The sequence below is a fragment of the Monodelphis domestica genome, chromosome 4, assembly GCF_027887165.1.
Source record: "Monodelphis domestica isolate mMonDom1 chromosome 4, mMonDom1.pri, whole genome shotgun sequence".
In the NCBI taxonomy this organism is placed as follows: Eukaryota; Metazoa; Chordata; class Mammalia; order Didelphimorphia; family Didelphidae; genus Monodelphis; species Monodelphis domestica.
Genome location: NC_077230.1, coordinates 246,697,269 through 246,712,471, shown reverse-complemented (window position 1 = coordinate 246,712,471; position 15,203 = coordinate 246,697,269). Strand labels below are relative to the sequence as shown.

The window sequence follows — 15,203 nt, the reverse complement described above, 5'->3', positions numbered from 1 at the left end:
AAAAAAAACCTTAAAAAAAAACAAAAAAACTCTCACAAAGCATTTTACAAAATAAAATAGTGTCACCATTGCTTTCAGAAAAATCTACACATTGGAAATATCATCTATGTGCCTCCTTTCTAGTATATCAAAAAGCTAAGCTAATGTTTTGGATAAATGGATTTTGATACTTGAGACAAAAATGGAACATAATATGTATAAAGACAATTTACAATTTACAGGGACAGCACAACAATAAGTTATCAAGTAGACAAATGAAGAAATGGATACAGAAATCAAGATCATAAGGTGCCAGAAAACTTAAGTCTCAAGCTCAGTTCTACCTAATTACTTGTTTGATGGATGCAGATGGTATTGTCTGTAGTTAGCATGCAATTATTCTTAAGGCAATCAGCCACACGAATAAGCAATGAGAATCTAATTAAAGACTCAATGGAAACGAAGCAATGAACTTTTAAAAACCGTTCAGACTTGCCTTAATTTTCTTCTTTTTTACTGGAACTGTTGAATTTGGAAGATTTTTATTGGAAGAACGGGCAGTTCGGTCACGCTCATCTAAATCTTCTAGCTTCCTTTTTTTTGTGGCACTCCTTGAAGACCTAAATTGTTGGGTATTATCTTTGAGTGGTTTTGAAGTAGTCCTTGAGATAGCAGCCCGTGACAGAATCATTAAGGTATGGGCTGCCATGTTTACACTATTTTCACTCCCTGTTTCACTGGCAGGGCTACAGGCTGGTAAGTCTGGAGTGGCAGGAGGGACCATGCTTTTGGGAGTGCCATTCTCATCACTGTAACGTCTATTAGTGGGAGCCTGGATGTTGTCACAGGGTTCTTCTTTATGTTTCTCACCAGTTCCTGATCCCAGTGTCCGAGGCACAGATAAATCCCCACTACTGGGGAGTCTATTTGTTGGGCCATGTAATTTTTCCATACTGTGTTTGGTTAGAGGGCTGGCAGATTTAGTCGGTTCTCGTTTTGGCTCCTTTGAAGCTGTTCCTATTGCAACAGTGTTTTTACTGTTTGAAGAGGGTCCCTGTTTTTTGGACAGTTCTTGAACGGAGACAGCAGTTTTCTCATTCCATAGAGGACCATTTTGATGACCGTTTGACAGTTTGTTGGCTTCCTGATTCTTCTGCTTTTCTACATCCCTTTGCAGCTCATTCTCCTTATTAGCTGTTGCTTTATGAAAAGAATCAAGAGGTAGTCCAGCCAGTGAATTCTTCTTTTCAGGTTGGATTTCTTTTGCAGCTGTGTTTCTACTGCTGGCAGTTTCTGACTGTGATAAAATCTTAGGCCCAGAAGGTTTCTCTCTCTCTTTTTTGACAGTAGGAGGGTCCATGGCAACAAAGGGAATTTCATTCCTTTCTTTGTTTTGAGTCAGTGTTTTGGTATTAGACCCTTGGGTGTTGACTCCAGGAGAAGTATCAAAACAGAGCACACGCCTGTGACTTTCATGTGGTTTGCCAGTAGAGGCTGTACTCTCTGTTGAAAGGGGAACTGTGGTGTCTTCTAATTTCTTCCCAAGTTCAGCAGTCAGATTCTTTTCAGGAATTAGAGTTCTGTAAAAAAGATGAAAAATATTTTTAAACAACAAAATGCTACTATTTAAATAGCTCCAAAGTAGAAGAAACCACTTATGCTCACCTGTGGGTATGAAAACCAACTGAATGGCTTAATGAATCCCCCACGCTGGTTGTCAATTTTCCTGTAACTATTAAAATATACACAATTATAGAGAGAAAACATCTTTTGGAGAAATTATGCCCACTTGTGAGGGAAGAGACTCATAATATAAAACTGAAATATTTTACATACTACATACCATATACAGAAAACAGTATTTTCTGGAGAATCAGAAACACATACATAAGAGTATTTTAAGAATAAAAGTCTACTGATTAAAAAAATCTTTACTCACTAGCCTTCAATCTCAAATTTACTTAAGAACAAGTCCAATGAGCTTGGGAAAGTTCTTTCATGATAAACTTGGAATATATGATTAAATGAAAAATCAAACTAATGTGGGCAGTAGAGGTGTTTATTTTTAAAAGTATGTATATTTAATCTTTTATTTTTTAAACTGTTACCTTCTGTTTTAGAACTGATACAAGTATTAGTTCCAAAACAGAAGAGTTGTAAGGGCTAGGCAACTGGAGTTAAGTGACTTGCTCAGGGTCACACTTGAGCTCTGGACTTCCAGGGCTGGCTCTCTAATCACCAGGTCACCCAATTGCCCACTATATGTATTTAATCTTAAAATACCCTGAGAATATTGTGAATCTTAAAACTGCTCAGACTCTACTTCAGAAGATTTGATTAAGCTATTCCCCATTTTTTACAATGGAGGTACTTGGTCAGGAATGTACTGAGAATTTTAAAATTACTCCACCCTGCTCAGACTTGCCTTAGGGGAAGATAAAGTTGTAAATTCCTGATTTAACAATGAAAAGTGAAGCAAAAACCCTAAGCTAGGTGGTCTATTTTTAGATCTAATAAAAAGGGGGCTAAGTATCTATAAAGGCTAAATTAGTACCTAAAAGGTCAAGCAACTTACAAAAGGCAAGCTTAACAAAAGAGATGTGAAGTACTCAGAAGATATAATCTACCCAGAGAAGGTGAGAACTAAAGAGTGGTGAGAACTAAGAATGGGCAGTCCTGGAAAAAAAGTGTCTACTGTGATTGTTAGATGTGAAAATTTAGGGGAGGTGACATAAGAGAAAAATCTCTTTAAAAGGAAGTGAAGGAATAAGTTCAGGGCAACTGAATTCAGTTACAATTGGAATTCAGTTTGGAGTGAAAGAACCCAGTTTGGAGAAGGTTTTGTGGTGAGTGATAAAGACTGACTCGATCTCCCTTAGGTCCTTTCTCTTTCTCTCCCCTTCCCTTAATTCCTTCATTTGTATTAATTAAAATATCCATAAAACCCAGCTGACTTGGGTATTTTCATATTTGGGAATTTCCCCATGGCGACCACTTAATTTTAGATTTTAAATCAAGACACTAAAAACTATCTTTACAGTTTGGCTGAAACCTTTATAGCAGTTTTGGAAATTCAGTCTTAGAAACCACATTTTCGCGGTTACAATATTTGCTATAAAAAACCAAAATGTACTGATTGAGAAAGTGAATCCTTATCAATAGGTTAACCTAGAAATCTATTCTACCAGGCCTGCTTAGCAATATATAATGCAAAAGATATGTACTTAATAAAGTTATACACATGGAAGAATTGTTTGTTAATTTGTTAAGCATCAATGTAAATAAGGCAAAGGACACATTAAATATGTTGTACAGTTTGGTTTCAGATATCGAACCCATAAATTATTCAAAGTATTAGATTCAAAGTGGGAGTTCAATACCAGCTTTCCCTCTTTTTTGCAATCTGTATAATTTTGCCCAAGCCAACTAACCTCTCTAGGCCTCAGCTTCCTCATCTATTAAAAATAAGTTGTACTAAGTCCAGTCTTTTCCAGCTCAAAAATCTACGATCCCATACTAGATTTCTTTAGATACGCTATGGTATGAAAAGGCTTGTAGGATGAGAAAATCCAGTTAAGTGAAGGGATGTGGAAATGCTGTGGGAAGAGTAATAGGGACTGGGAACTGGGATATTCATAAAGAAAAGGAGCAGAAACTGGTAATTACTTGCAGGAGAGAGAACGGAGTCAAAATAGGAGAAATGAAAAAGGTAAAAATACATTAGATGTTGGGCACAAAGGAGAAAAAAATGACAAAGAAATAAATACTAATGCAACTGAGCTAATATCTGTAGATAGCTATGGAAATGGAAGCTAACAATTCTAGAATGGATGAACAAGGAGTTGTAAGCATTAAGAAAATAGTTGCCTTCATTCTGTCAACTACTAATGAGTACTTGCTCCCCATATTAGGGGACTGTCTAACTGTAAGTTCTCTTTCAATTTTTGGGACTAGTGTGTGTGTTCACTCTTGCACAGAGAATTTTTTTTTTTAATTTACTAACCTAAGAATCTGGAGAGAAGTCCTATTTCTCTCAGGTACCTAGTAGTTAAATAAGTAGAAGATATGGAAGTACCAGTACTGGGATCTTCTCTATTCCATATTTGGCAAACTTACTTCCTGTTTCCTTATCCCTCTGATTCAGTTATCACCTGCTATGATGAAAATTCTTTTGGTACCAAAGATTCTCATCCTTATTTACCTTTGTCTGTCCTTGTCCAGCCCAGATCCTCCCCTGCCCATTAGTTCTACTCCTCTTCAGGAGGCATACTTTTTGCCCAGTATAGGATTATTCTTTATATTTACATCTCTTGGTCTAGATTAAAAAAGTTGTTTAAGAAGCTGTCATTTATCTTTTCTTAAAGGAGATCAGTAGTTACCTTACACCTTCTTCAATCACTATCCTCATAAGGAGACCTCAATATACATGCATTTGTTCCCTCCCACCCTGGCCTCCTAGTTCATAAACCTCAACTCCCCTGATCCCTCTCCCTCATCTCCAAGAGTCATTGCTCACCATTACTGATAACAGACCATCTTCATGGTCTGAAATTCTTCAATTTTTCTTGCAGATCATATCCTCCCATTTTTCGATTTCTCCCATTACCTCAATCTTCCTTTAATTCTCACTATGACTTCTATCAGCCCTTTCATAGTGCCTTCCTATTGTGACTCAATTTTGGAGACTAAGGACCCAAGTTATGTTGACCAGAAATCTGGTCATATCCAAACGTTGATGCAGGGAGTTTTCTCACAGCTGTAAATCTCAAGCAACCCATACATCTTAACTGACAACTGGCCTTCTACTGATCAATCATTTATGACTTCCATTTTTTTTTTAAATTCTTGTATACAAACCCTTGGGGTTGTAGGACACCTCTTTTTCTGAATCCTGGGAATTGTACCACCTATTTGTTCTACCAACCTGGAAAAGTCGGTTTTCATCCAATTAGAAATCAGATTTTCTAATGTATTGTTTCCTCTTAATTGGTCATGATGGTTTTTATTGTGTAGACATCTCTCCCTCTGTATTTGGGGTCTAGCCTCAAGCTGAGGAAGGAGTTTTGTCTGGATTTGTTAGGCAAATGGCACTCACTGTTTAATGAAATAAAATGCTCCAAAGCTCAAACCTTTGTTTCCTCAGTTATCTTTCACCCATCATACCACCATTTCTTGTCCTCCCAGCCCACCACTTCATCACCCCTACTCTGATTTCACTGTCCATCTTTCACAATCTTCATCTCCTCAGACCTCATCTTCCTCATTTTCCTATTACTACTGAGGGTATCATTATCCTTTCTATCACCCAGGTTTAAAACCTAGGTAATAATCCTCAACGCCTCACTCTTAACCCCATGCCAGTCTATTGCCAAGTTCTGTCAATTTTACCCTCATAATACCTCCTAACTATGCCCTCTTCTCTCCTCTGACACCAACCTAGTGTAGGCCCTTTATCAATTCAAGCCTTGGATAATTGCTTTCTGTTTAGTCCCCCTGTCTGAAGAATTCCCCATAGAAGTCTACTCACCTTCCCTAAAGCACAGGGGCCACTTCCCCCCATTTTCTCCCCTCTTCAAGCATAGCAACTATCACCTCCAGGATCAAATAGAAAATCTTTTATTTGGTGTTCAAAACCTTTCAAGAACTAGTCTCTTTCCATCTCTCCAATCTTCTTATGCTTATCCATCCCTTACCTCTTTATCATCTTCCATACTTTTTCGATCCAGTGACACTGGTCTCCTTGCTATTTTTCAAATAGACAATCGATCTCTTGACAGTACATTTTTCTGGCCATCCCTCATTCTTGGAATGCTTTCCCTTCTCATTTGTGTGTCCTGGTTTCAATTCTCAGATAAAATCTCTTCTTTTAGAAGCTGGAATCCCCCTTAATGCTAGGATCTTCCCTCTGAGATTATTTTCAACTTCCCCTGTCAGTATCTTGTTTAGACATAGTAGTTTGCATGTTGTTTCCCCAGTTAGACTGTGAGGCCCTTGATTTATTTATTTATTTTTTGCTTTTATTTGTATCCCTAGGGCTTAGATAACCTGGTGGTTGGCCAGTTCAGCTATACTTCTGAATCCCTTGCCCCTGTGTCCAATTATTGCCCAAAACTCATCCTTATGGCTGGGTTCAGAGATGATGCCACTATTCTGTGTTCTCCCCTATGTTGCCAAAAAACAAACAAACAAAAAAACAAAGCAAAAACATGTTGCAAAAAGCTGCTAGAGAAAGCAGTATACTGAATACAACACAAACTTCTTACCTAATTACAGCAAGGCCTTTAGGACTACAGAGCAAACCTTTTATTTCCCCTTATTGACTCTAATCACAGAGGAGGAATTCCAAATGTTCTCTCAAGCCTTTTACACATTCCTCTCTTCCTTTTCCTTTTGTCTCCTCTATTTATTTATTTTTATTATTATTATCTTTTTAAAAACTCTTACCTTCCATCTTGGAATCAATTGATTCCAAGGCAGAAGAGTGGTAAGGGCTAGGCAATGAGGGTCAAGTGACTTGCCCAGGGTCAAATAGCTGGGAAGTGTCTGAGGCCAGATCTGATCCCAGAACTTCCCATCTCTGGACCTGACTCTCAATCCACTGAGCTACCCAGCTGCCCCATCTCCTCAATTTATTGAGGAAATGGAAGTCATTTGCAGTGAATTCTTCTTCCTTACTCAACCGGAAAATTCTTTTCTAGCACTCTCTCACCTTCTTTGTCCTTGTTTCTGAGAAAGAATTAGCAATTTTTGCCAAAGCCAGTAACTCTAATTTGCACATCAGATCACATTCCCTCTCACCTTCAATTTCTTCTTATCCAAGAGGCAGCTGGTGTTGCCACAGTGCACAGAACCTGGAGTCAAAAAGACCTGAGTTCAAATTTGGCTTTAGATACTAGCTATGTGACTCTGCATAAGTCACTTTATCTCTTTCTGTAAAATGGGGATAATACTTGTTTCAGGTTTGTTGTGACAGTCAAGTTAAGTATTTGTGAAGGTCTTAGCACACTGTTTGGCACATAGGAGAATCTATCTAAGAACTCATGCCCTTCTCTAGTCTTTCCTTTTTTGATCATCTCTACCAATATGTCCAAGTTTCCGCCATTCTTAATCATAGCCAAACTTTCAGCTGCCCCTCACTGCAGCTTTTGATACTGCTGACATACTCCTGGTTATTTTCTTTTCCCTTGGCTTTGGGACACTACTTTCTCTTCTTGTCTAATCACTACTTCTCACTCTCCTTTACTGGATCATCACTGACTTCTCTTCCACTAACTATAAATGTCCTGTCAAACTGTTCAGAGCCCTCTTCTCTTTCTCTTTACAATTCTTTTTGGTGACCACATCAGCTCTCAAGGGTTCAACTGTCACTTCTACTCAGACAACTCCTATCTAACTAATAATTTATCTCTTGAATTCTAGGCCTACGTGGCCAACTACTGGATACCTCTACCTAGATGTCCCACCAGCACCTCATGCTTCACATGTCCAACACAAGTCACCATCTCTCTTTCCCCTAACCCTCTTTAAAACTTTCCTATATCTGTTGAAGAAACTACCATCACAGCCATCCACAATAGCAGTCTTGTGAATCATTCTCAACTCTTTTAACTACCTCAATCACCATTTTCCCTATCCAACCAATGTGCCAAGTTTTAGTCTGTTCACAATACTTTTCATGCCAATCTCCTCTTCCTTCAGAAAAATGAAAAAATCTGACTTCAGGTGAATAAAGTAATTAAGATGATTTTGGAATACAGTCATTACCCTAGTTCAGGCATTTTTCACCTTTGGCTTCTAGTTTCTTTCCTATCCAATCTATATTTCACAGAGCTGCCAAAATCATTATAAAGCATAGATTTGACCATGCCATCCTGTCATCCCTCTACTAAAATGCCTTCAGTGGTTCTCTTGCCTATAGGAAAAAATACAGACTTTTTAGCCAAGCACTTAAAGCCTTTCATATCTTGGTTCCCACTTATCTTTTACATGATTGTTTTACATTAATTCTTTCAAACATTCTACATTTAAGCCAAGCCAGCACACTAGCCATTCTATAAACTTGGCATTCTGTCTCCCCCATTTCACACCTTTTTATAAGCTATGACTCATGTTTGGAATTTACTCTCTCTTGCCTTGTGTACAGGAATACTTAGTTTCCTTCAAGATTTAGCCCAGGAAATACCTCTGATAGGAAACCTTTAAAATTAAAAACAAAACAAAAACCCTTTCCTTCTCTCTTACAATCAATACTACATATTGGTTCCAAGTCAGAAGAGCATTATGGGTTGGGCAATGGGGGTTAAGTGACTTGCCCAGGGTCACATAGCTAGGAAGTGTCTGAGGCCAGATTTGAACCCAGGACCTCCTGTCTCTAGTCCTGGCTCTCAATATACTGAGCTACTTAGCTGCCTCCAGGAAGCCTTTCTTGATCGCCCCCACATTTTTAGTGCCTTCTTATTCCTCAAATTACCTTGTATTTACTTATGTGTGTATGGTGGTTCCCATTTGTAGAACTTAAGCTTGTTAGGAGCAAGGAATATTTTGTTTCTGTCTTTGTATACCCAACACCTAGCATAGTGCCTTGTACATAAAAGCTGCTTAATAAATGCTTATTGAATTAAACTAAAATAGTCATTGGGGTTCAACATGAACAATTTATACGAAGTAATGCGGATTAACCTTGATAGTACTATCAAGGGATCAACCTTGATAGTACTGTTTAATGTTTTTTGTCTATCACATGGAATGATCAGAAATAGAACAATTTTAGGTTGTAGATGACAAAGTTGGGAGGGATAGTTGACAGACAAAAATCACATAAAGTCAAATTTAAAAAGAAAACAGCTGGACAAAGTACAAGATGGAGGAGACTTGGCTTAATAGCTATTCTTGTAAAAAAAAAAAAGACAAAGGTTTTAGTTGATTGAAAGTTAAATGTGAATCCATTTAATGCAACTGCCTAAAAAGCTAATGCAACTTTAGGCTCCACTAATGTACAAATCAAAAGGTGGTAGGTTTCATAATCTGCATTGTAAAAATAAGTCATTGGTAAGATAAATTAAATATATCTTGAAGGCCACATAAAACACAAGGTATTGAGAAAGTTCTTTACATGAGAGACATTTGAAGGAATTTGGGATGTCTGTCCTGGTAATTTGGTTATTTTTTCCTTCTAATTTGAAGAAGTATACATTTGGAATTCAACATTCATCAAGTACCTACTTTGCCCAAAGCACTGTATTAGGTGTTAGGAAAGATAATGAGTTTAGATAAGGTACTAAAGGGTTTTAAGAAGGATGCTATGATTGTCTTAGGAAGATTAGTCTATAAAATGAAAGATGAGTTGGGAGTACTGCAAAGAGTGGTGGCAAGAAGACTCATTAGAAAGCTAGAGAAACAATCCAGGAGAATGGTAATAAAGACTTGTATTAGGGAAGTGGTGATGGGAGATGAAAAGAGGAAATTGAAGGGGAAAATTATGGAAGTGGAATTGATAAGAATTAGTAACAAGTTGGAAATGAGTTAAGGAAAGAAAAGTCAAATAACATCAAGAAATTCAACATGGAAGTCTGGATAGAATGGAAGTTGTGAACATGAGCACTTTAATACTTGAAAAAGCAAAAAGGTATGAGATATTTAGAACCAACAATTTTGAGCTATAGGGAGATTTAGATAAGAGTTTTTAATAGCAGAATTATTCCAAATGGAATGGATTGCTTTCTGAGTCAAGAGCTTCTAGTACTAGAAGTAATCAGGAGCAGATTAGGTGATCTCTAAGAGACTCTTTCTACTAGAAGATTCAAAAGAGATCATTGGCAGAAAAAAATAGAGTTGTAGCAAACAAGGAAACACAAGGTATATAAAGCTGGCATTACTTAGCCCACTTTAAAATGTACCTGTACTAGGCTTGTTCCTTGTTCCCTGGACCTTTTGAGATTTTGGAGGAATGGGGAGTTTAGGAACACTTCTGCTGCAGACAGGTGCTGCTAAAGGCATATGCAGGACCTAGAGGGAAAAAACTTCACATTAAAGTATGCTTGCAATGTTTCATCACTTCATTTTTAGCTTATAACAAGCAGAAATGTTACCTGTCTGGGAGGAGCTGGGAAAGTATTTCCATTTTGTCCTACTACTGATACAGGAATCATTCCCACCATTCCCTGGAGCACAGGCTGAACTGGAGAGGCAATTATAATGGCAGATCCTAAAATTAAAAATAATTAAGTTTTTTACTCTGCAATTGGTTCTATAAAACTGTACTTTCTATCCTCATCTTCTTTTTCTCTCGGAAATAACCTAGAGTAAGTCTTAACTTAAAGATAATGACAAGAATGTTAAGTGGAGAAGAAGTGCAAAATGATTATTTTTCTGCCTCTTTCCTTAATATTTTAAGAATCTGACTTTATTGATGGAATACTATCCACGGCAATTCCTCTATGGTCTTCAAATTTTTGGCTGAAAAATTTTGTTACCTAGTGGATGACTTTCTAGTGATAAGCTTCTCTGAATTTTGTTAAGCTTGTTCTTAGATGATAAAACACTTCCAGGCTCCAACCTGTGTCCATTTCAATATGGCATGAAAGTTTGTATTTTGCTGAAATAGGCTTTGAGAACCCACATTTATCTTTATACCAAAATAAGGCATTTTTTATAGAATTTAAAGTTGTTTTTGTATTGCTTTCAACCATCTCAAATGCCATAGGAATGATCTTAATTAAATAAGATTCTAATTTAGACAGAAGATCAAATTACAATAAGCCTTTTGAAGGAGATAAGTATAAAAGAAAATTTTCTTTATTTAGTTATCAGAGTTGGTTAGAGTATATTTCTTACAACATCTCAAGAAATATTAGTCAAGTTGTTGCTGTCACCTTCCCTTTAATAGAGGTAGGACCCTAAAACCTAGAGCCCTAATAATAGCAGTATTACTCTGATAACAAGCCCTCCTTTGGGTCTGGCCCTAAAAGACTTCATCAAGGAGTTATCACTGTGAATACATTGGTCATTATTGCTGACCAACTGCCATTGATGGAAAGATTAAGTCCAAGTAGCATCACAAAAACAGTGTCACCCAGACCCTCTCCCAGCCCAAGTATTATCATTTGAGGAAACAACTGCTGGTGGCCTGGTCATCACTTCTGTAGGTGATGCTCAATAGCTACTAAATACTACTAAAAACCTTGAAAAGAATTCTTATCACCAAAGTCCTTGCTGCTATGAAATGATCTAACATCAGAAATGAGTGTTTTTATTAATGAAAATGACACTAAAGAAGTTATATCACTAAAGACCACAGGGCCTTTCCAACTAACTTGCAACTCCTACCTGTGTTGTTGCTCCCTTTTAGAATAGAGCTCCTTGAGAACAGGGACTTTCTGGCTTATCTATTTGTATCCCCAGGACTGAGCACAATACTTTGTACACAGAAAGCACTTAATAAATTTATTCATTCATTCCCACATCCCATCTTTGTATTAGCCAGTTAGACTCCTATGGAAAAAAAAAAGCTTTCATAGTCAATTCTATAATTTTGACTGGTTGATATAATCCTATCAACCTTATAGGAAAAACAATAAAAAACAGTATGGTTTATTGAAATTTTTAAGTATATGTCACTATTGAAAACAAAAGGAAGTAGACATATACTATGGAAACATGCCACTGACTTTTCCATATCTGACTCATTTTTTCAAAGTCAACTAAAGCTGTGCCTACTCCTCTCTATAAGGCCTTTTGTTACCTTTGAGATTCAGCTGCAATTAGTGCCATGAAGTTTTAGCAACTACTCACTGAATTATAAAAGAATTATTTGTGTTTCCAACTAACATAACACAAGCTCTCCAAAGATAGGGGCTATGTCAGATACCTCACAGCAAAAGGTTGGAGGTACAAATTTATAGTAGTTGTTCAATAAGTATGCTAACTATTCAGTCTTTTATACAGCTTGTAAGCATCATTAGGGTATAAGTGGGGAGGGAAAAACTCAAACCATCCCACTTTGGTTAGCAGCTCTGGAAACAAATTTAGATGGATGAAATGGCTAAACTAAGGGTGTGAATAAATTCATGATGATTCTCTGAGGATTTCATTTATATATCTATTTTGTTCCCAATTAACTCCATATTCCCACCTAAGAACAAAAACTGATTCCATTCCAGAAAGATACTACTAAAATATTATTAGAATTACCTTGTGAAAAGTTAGGTGATACTGCCTGGTTCACGGCAAACACACTGTTTGATCTTGGGGGAGTCTGTAACTGCTGTGGTGGTGGTGGCTGAGCAGCTATGGGTGTAGAATTGTTAGGCAACACTACAACATTAGACTGAGTTACAGCTGTTCCCAAGGCTGTTGGATCAGTCACACAGGTAGCTATCAGGATATTATTGGAATTGCCAAAAGTTGTGCTTGTTGCTGGCATGAGCTGTATAAATCCTCCATCCTGAGAAACACTTGGTGTGACAGCTGCTGAAAAGGCACTGCAGTCATCATTCTGTATGTTGTTTGTTACAGAGTCTTTTGATTTGAGCACTAAAAGGTTTTGTTCTACCAAGGTTGAGTCCCCTACTTTTTCAGCAGATAAAACAGTATTTGAAGTTTCTTCTGAAGTCAAACATTTAACTAATCCTAAATTTTTGACCGGTGATTTTGCTGGAGAAGATAAGATCACAGTTGGCAAATTTTCTCCAGTGATGCTGGAAACAGCATTGTTTAGCTCTGTATCTGTTGAGACAAATGGGTCATCACTGATGATAATTTTGAGTGATACAATACTTGATGGATCTACTTCTGTTGAGGGATCTCTAGAATGTTCATATTCACTAGTACTTTGAGGTTCAGTATTGATCTCTTCCACCGAAGAACATAGGGATTCTGAAGGAATAGAATGACTATATTCTGTAGGATTACTCTCAGTGGGCATCATTTCAATTTCTCTACATTCAACACTTTTGCTAGGGGACATAAAACCAGCACTCCCAACTTCTTTTACAGAGGATGAGGGCTCTTGTGATTCCAATGCTATTTCCTCTGAGTTAGAAGACTCTGATGGTAAACCTTTATTTTCTAAATGATGTGGGTTCACAAAAGATTGGCTATTAGATTGTTTGTTGGAAGTGACAGATTCTTGAAGAGGGCCCTCTATTTTATGTTGATCAGACAAATTTAAACTTGAACTGTGAACAGAGACAGGTAAGACCTTACTTTGGTCTGAAGAATCATTTTGGCAGTCAGAAGGCTGATGTGATGCAGTGGGCAAAATATCATTTGTTTCAATTTTATTCTGTTGAATTTCACTACAATCTGGTGACTTGGAGCTATGAAAAATAGTTTTAAGTTTTAAAGAATCACCGGGACTTCCACAAGACTGGGTATTTTGAGATGATTTTCCAGTTAATTGAATACTTGGTAAAAAATGGTTTGAATTTTTTCCATGGTTTGTTAAGTTTATGTTGTTTTCTGCTACTCCATCAAGGGAAGCAAATGGAGCCAGAGGCATATCAGACTGATCAGGTGTGTTTGGGATATTAGACAATGAAGAGTCTTTTTCAATTTCCATAGTAATTTCATTTTCATTAGACAGCTGATCTGTGTACATTTCTGTACACTGCTCAGTGCATTCAGGATCAGAATTTCCTCTTTGGTTAAAGTCATTCAGATTAGGCACAGATTCAAAGGTGATTTCAAGATTACACCTTTGTTCAGGAACAACACATGAGGGTGCTTTAAATGTTTCTTTCTGTAGGGTAGATTCCATTGGGGCACACTGTTCTTGAGTTTCTTGTTTCTTAAGATGATCATCACCATTGCCATCCTTCAAGGCACATGATGCTTCTTCAGTTTGATAGTCAGTACAAAATGCAGGCTCTACTGAGTGATCATCTGCAAAACAATAGGTTGGCTTAAGAGAATCACAAGGCAAGGAGATTCAGATACTGTCTTCTTTATATATATTACTTTATTAATGAAGTTATTAACATTGTCCTATCAGTGTAAGCTCTGAGAAACTTTTTTATTCTGAAAACTTTTATGAATACTTTTCTACCTTTACCAATAATAATTCTAACTTTATTGATGAAAACAGTAAACCTGTTACATTTTTGTCAGGGAAACAAAATATTAACATATGACATTTATTATATGGGAAACATTAGCTCTAGTCATATATAATGTGCATAAGTATATGCTACCAGGTAAATTACCCTTTACATGCATCAGTTAGGTTTCCTAAAGCATAAAATAGTATATATTTAGCTTTGTTTTTAAAGTTATAAAAAAACTTCACTGGCCAAGAAAATCTTTAAGTGCCTTTGAGTAGCTTGCGTCTGCTACTTATTATGTTTCTTTTTCCCACCATACTTCCTCCTTTCTTATCTCTTCTATCTCTTAATTTTCTCCAGTCATTCTATTCTTTTATACGTTATGTCTCTTCTTCTCATCTTTACCTTTCTAACTACTAGCAGCTGAAGTTTCACATGTCCCTTAGAACTCTGAATACTTAGGGGGGAAAGTGGCAATTTCTATAACCATCAAGTATTTACTTAACATCTAACTTATGTGGTTTTTATACAATGAAAATTGTGGATATGGTCTCTGTCTCCTAGAAGAATTACACTGATATGGACAAATATGAAAAAAATACATAGTAAGAAGAATTTTTAAAAATCAGAACATATGAATAGAGCATATTATTTATCTATAGTTAAGGGCATATTAAGGCCTAGAAAGCAAAACTAAATAGACATTGGGGGGGAAGAACTAGAGTGAATTTCATATCTAGGACACCAACAAGGTCATGAGTAGTACGTGTTTTCTCTGAGCTGATCTAAAGGAAATTAATAAGATGAGTAGTCTGAATAAGGGAGGTAGAGAATGTAACAAAGATAGTCTGGTATATCAGGGAAGAAATTTTTCAGGCTTACTATAGTATAGTGGAAAAAGCAAAAAGAGTGATTCACAAAAAAGGTTCTAGTTGTGATTTTCTGATTAATGAGCTGTGTGACTCTGGACATTTTATTTCATCTAGACCCTTAGTTCTCCAACTGGGTAGATGAGATAATTTCTGGCTAATTTCCTCCAAGCTCTATAATTCTATGACATGACAACCAGACTAAGAGTCTGTATATAAATGGGTGTGCTGAGATAAATAAAGGTATGGGCTTGAATATAGATGAATTCAAGAGAAACAAAACAGACTGAAGTATTTTCACAAGAAGTTTTGAAGA

The 15,203-nt window shown here is 36.8% G+C and overlaps 1 protein-coding gene across 2 annotated transcripts in view; it reads right to left on the bottom strand.

Annotated features, from left to right (window-relative positions):
* Nucleotides 1–15,203, bottom strand: part of LOC100026819 (protein NPAT) — a 47,554-nt gene that overhangs the window by 2,343 nt on the left and 30,008 nt on the right. For both annotated transcript variants that reach the window (XM_001371383.5, XM_016433874.2), the window contains 5 exons: nt 12,169–13,860; nt 10,068–10,183; nt 9,876–9,984; nt 1,645–1,711; nt 476–1,559 (listed from right to left, as the gene is read on the bottom strand). In XM_001371383.5, the coding sequence (XP_001371420.2) occupies nt 476–1,559; nt 1,645–1,711; nt 9,876–9,984; nt 10,068–10,183; nt 12,169–13,860 (3,068 nt within the window). The remainder of the gene's footprint in view (nt 1–475; nt 1,560–1,644; nt 1,712–9,875; nt 9,985–10,067; nt 10,184–12,168; nt 13,861–15,203) is intronic.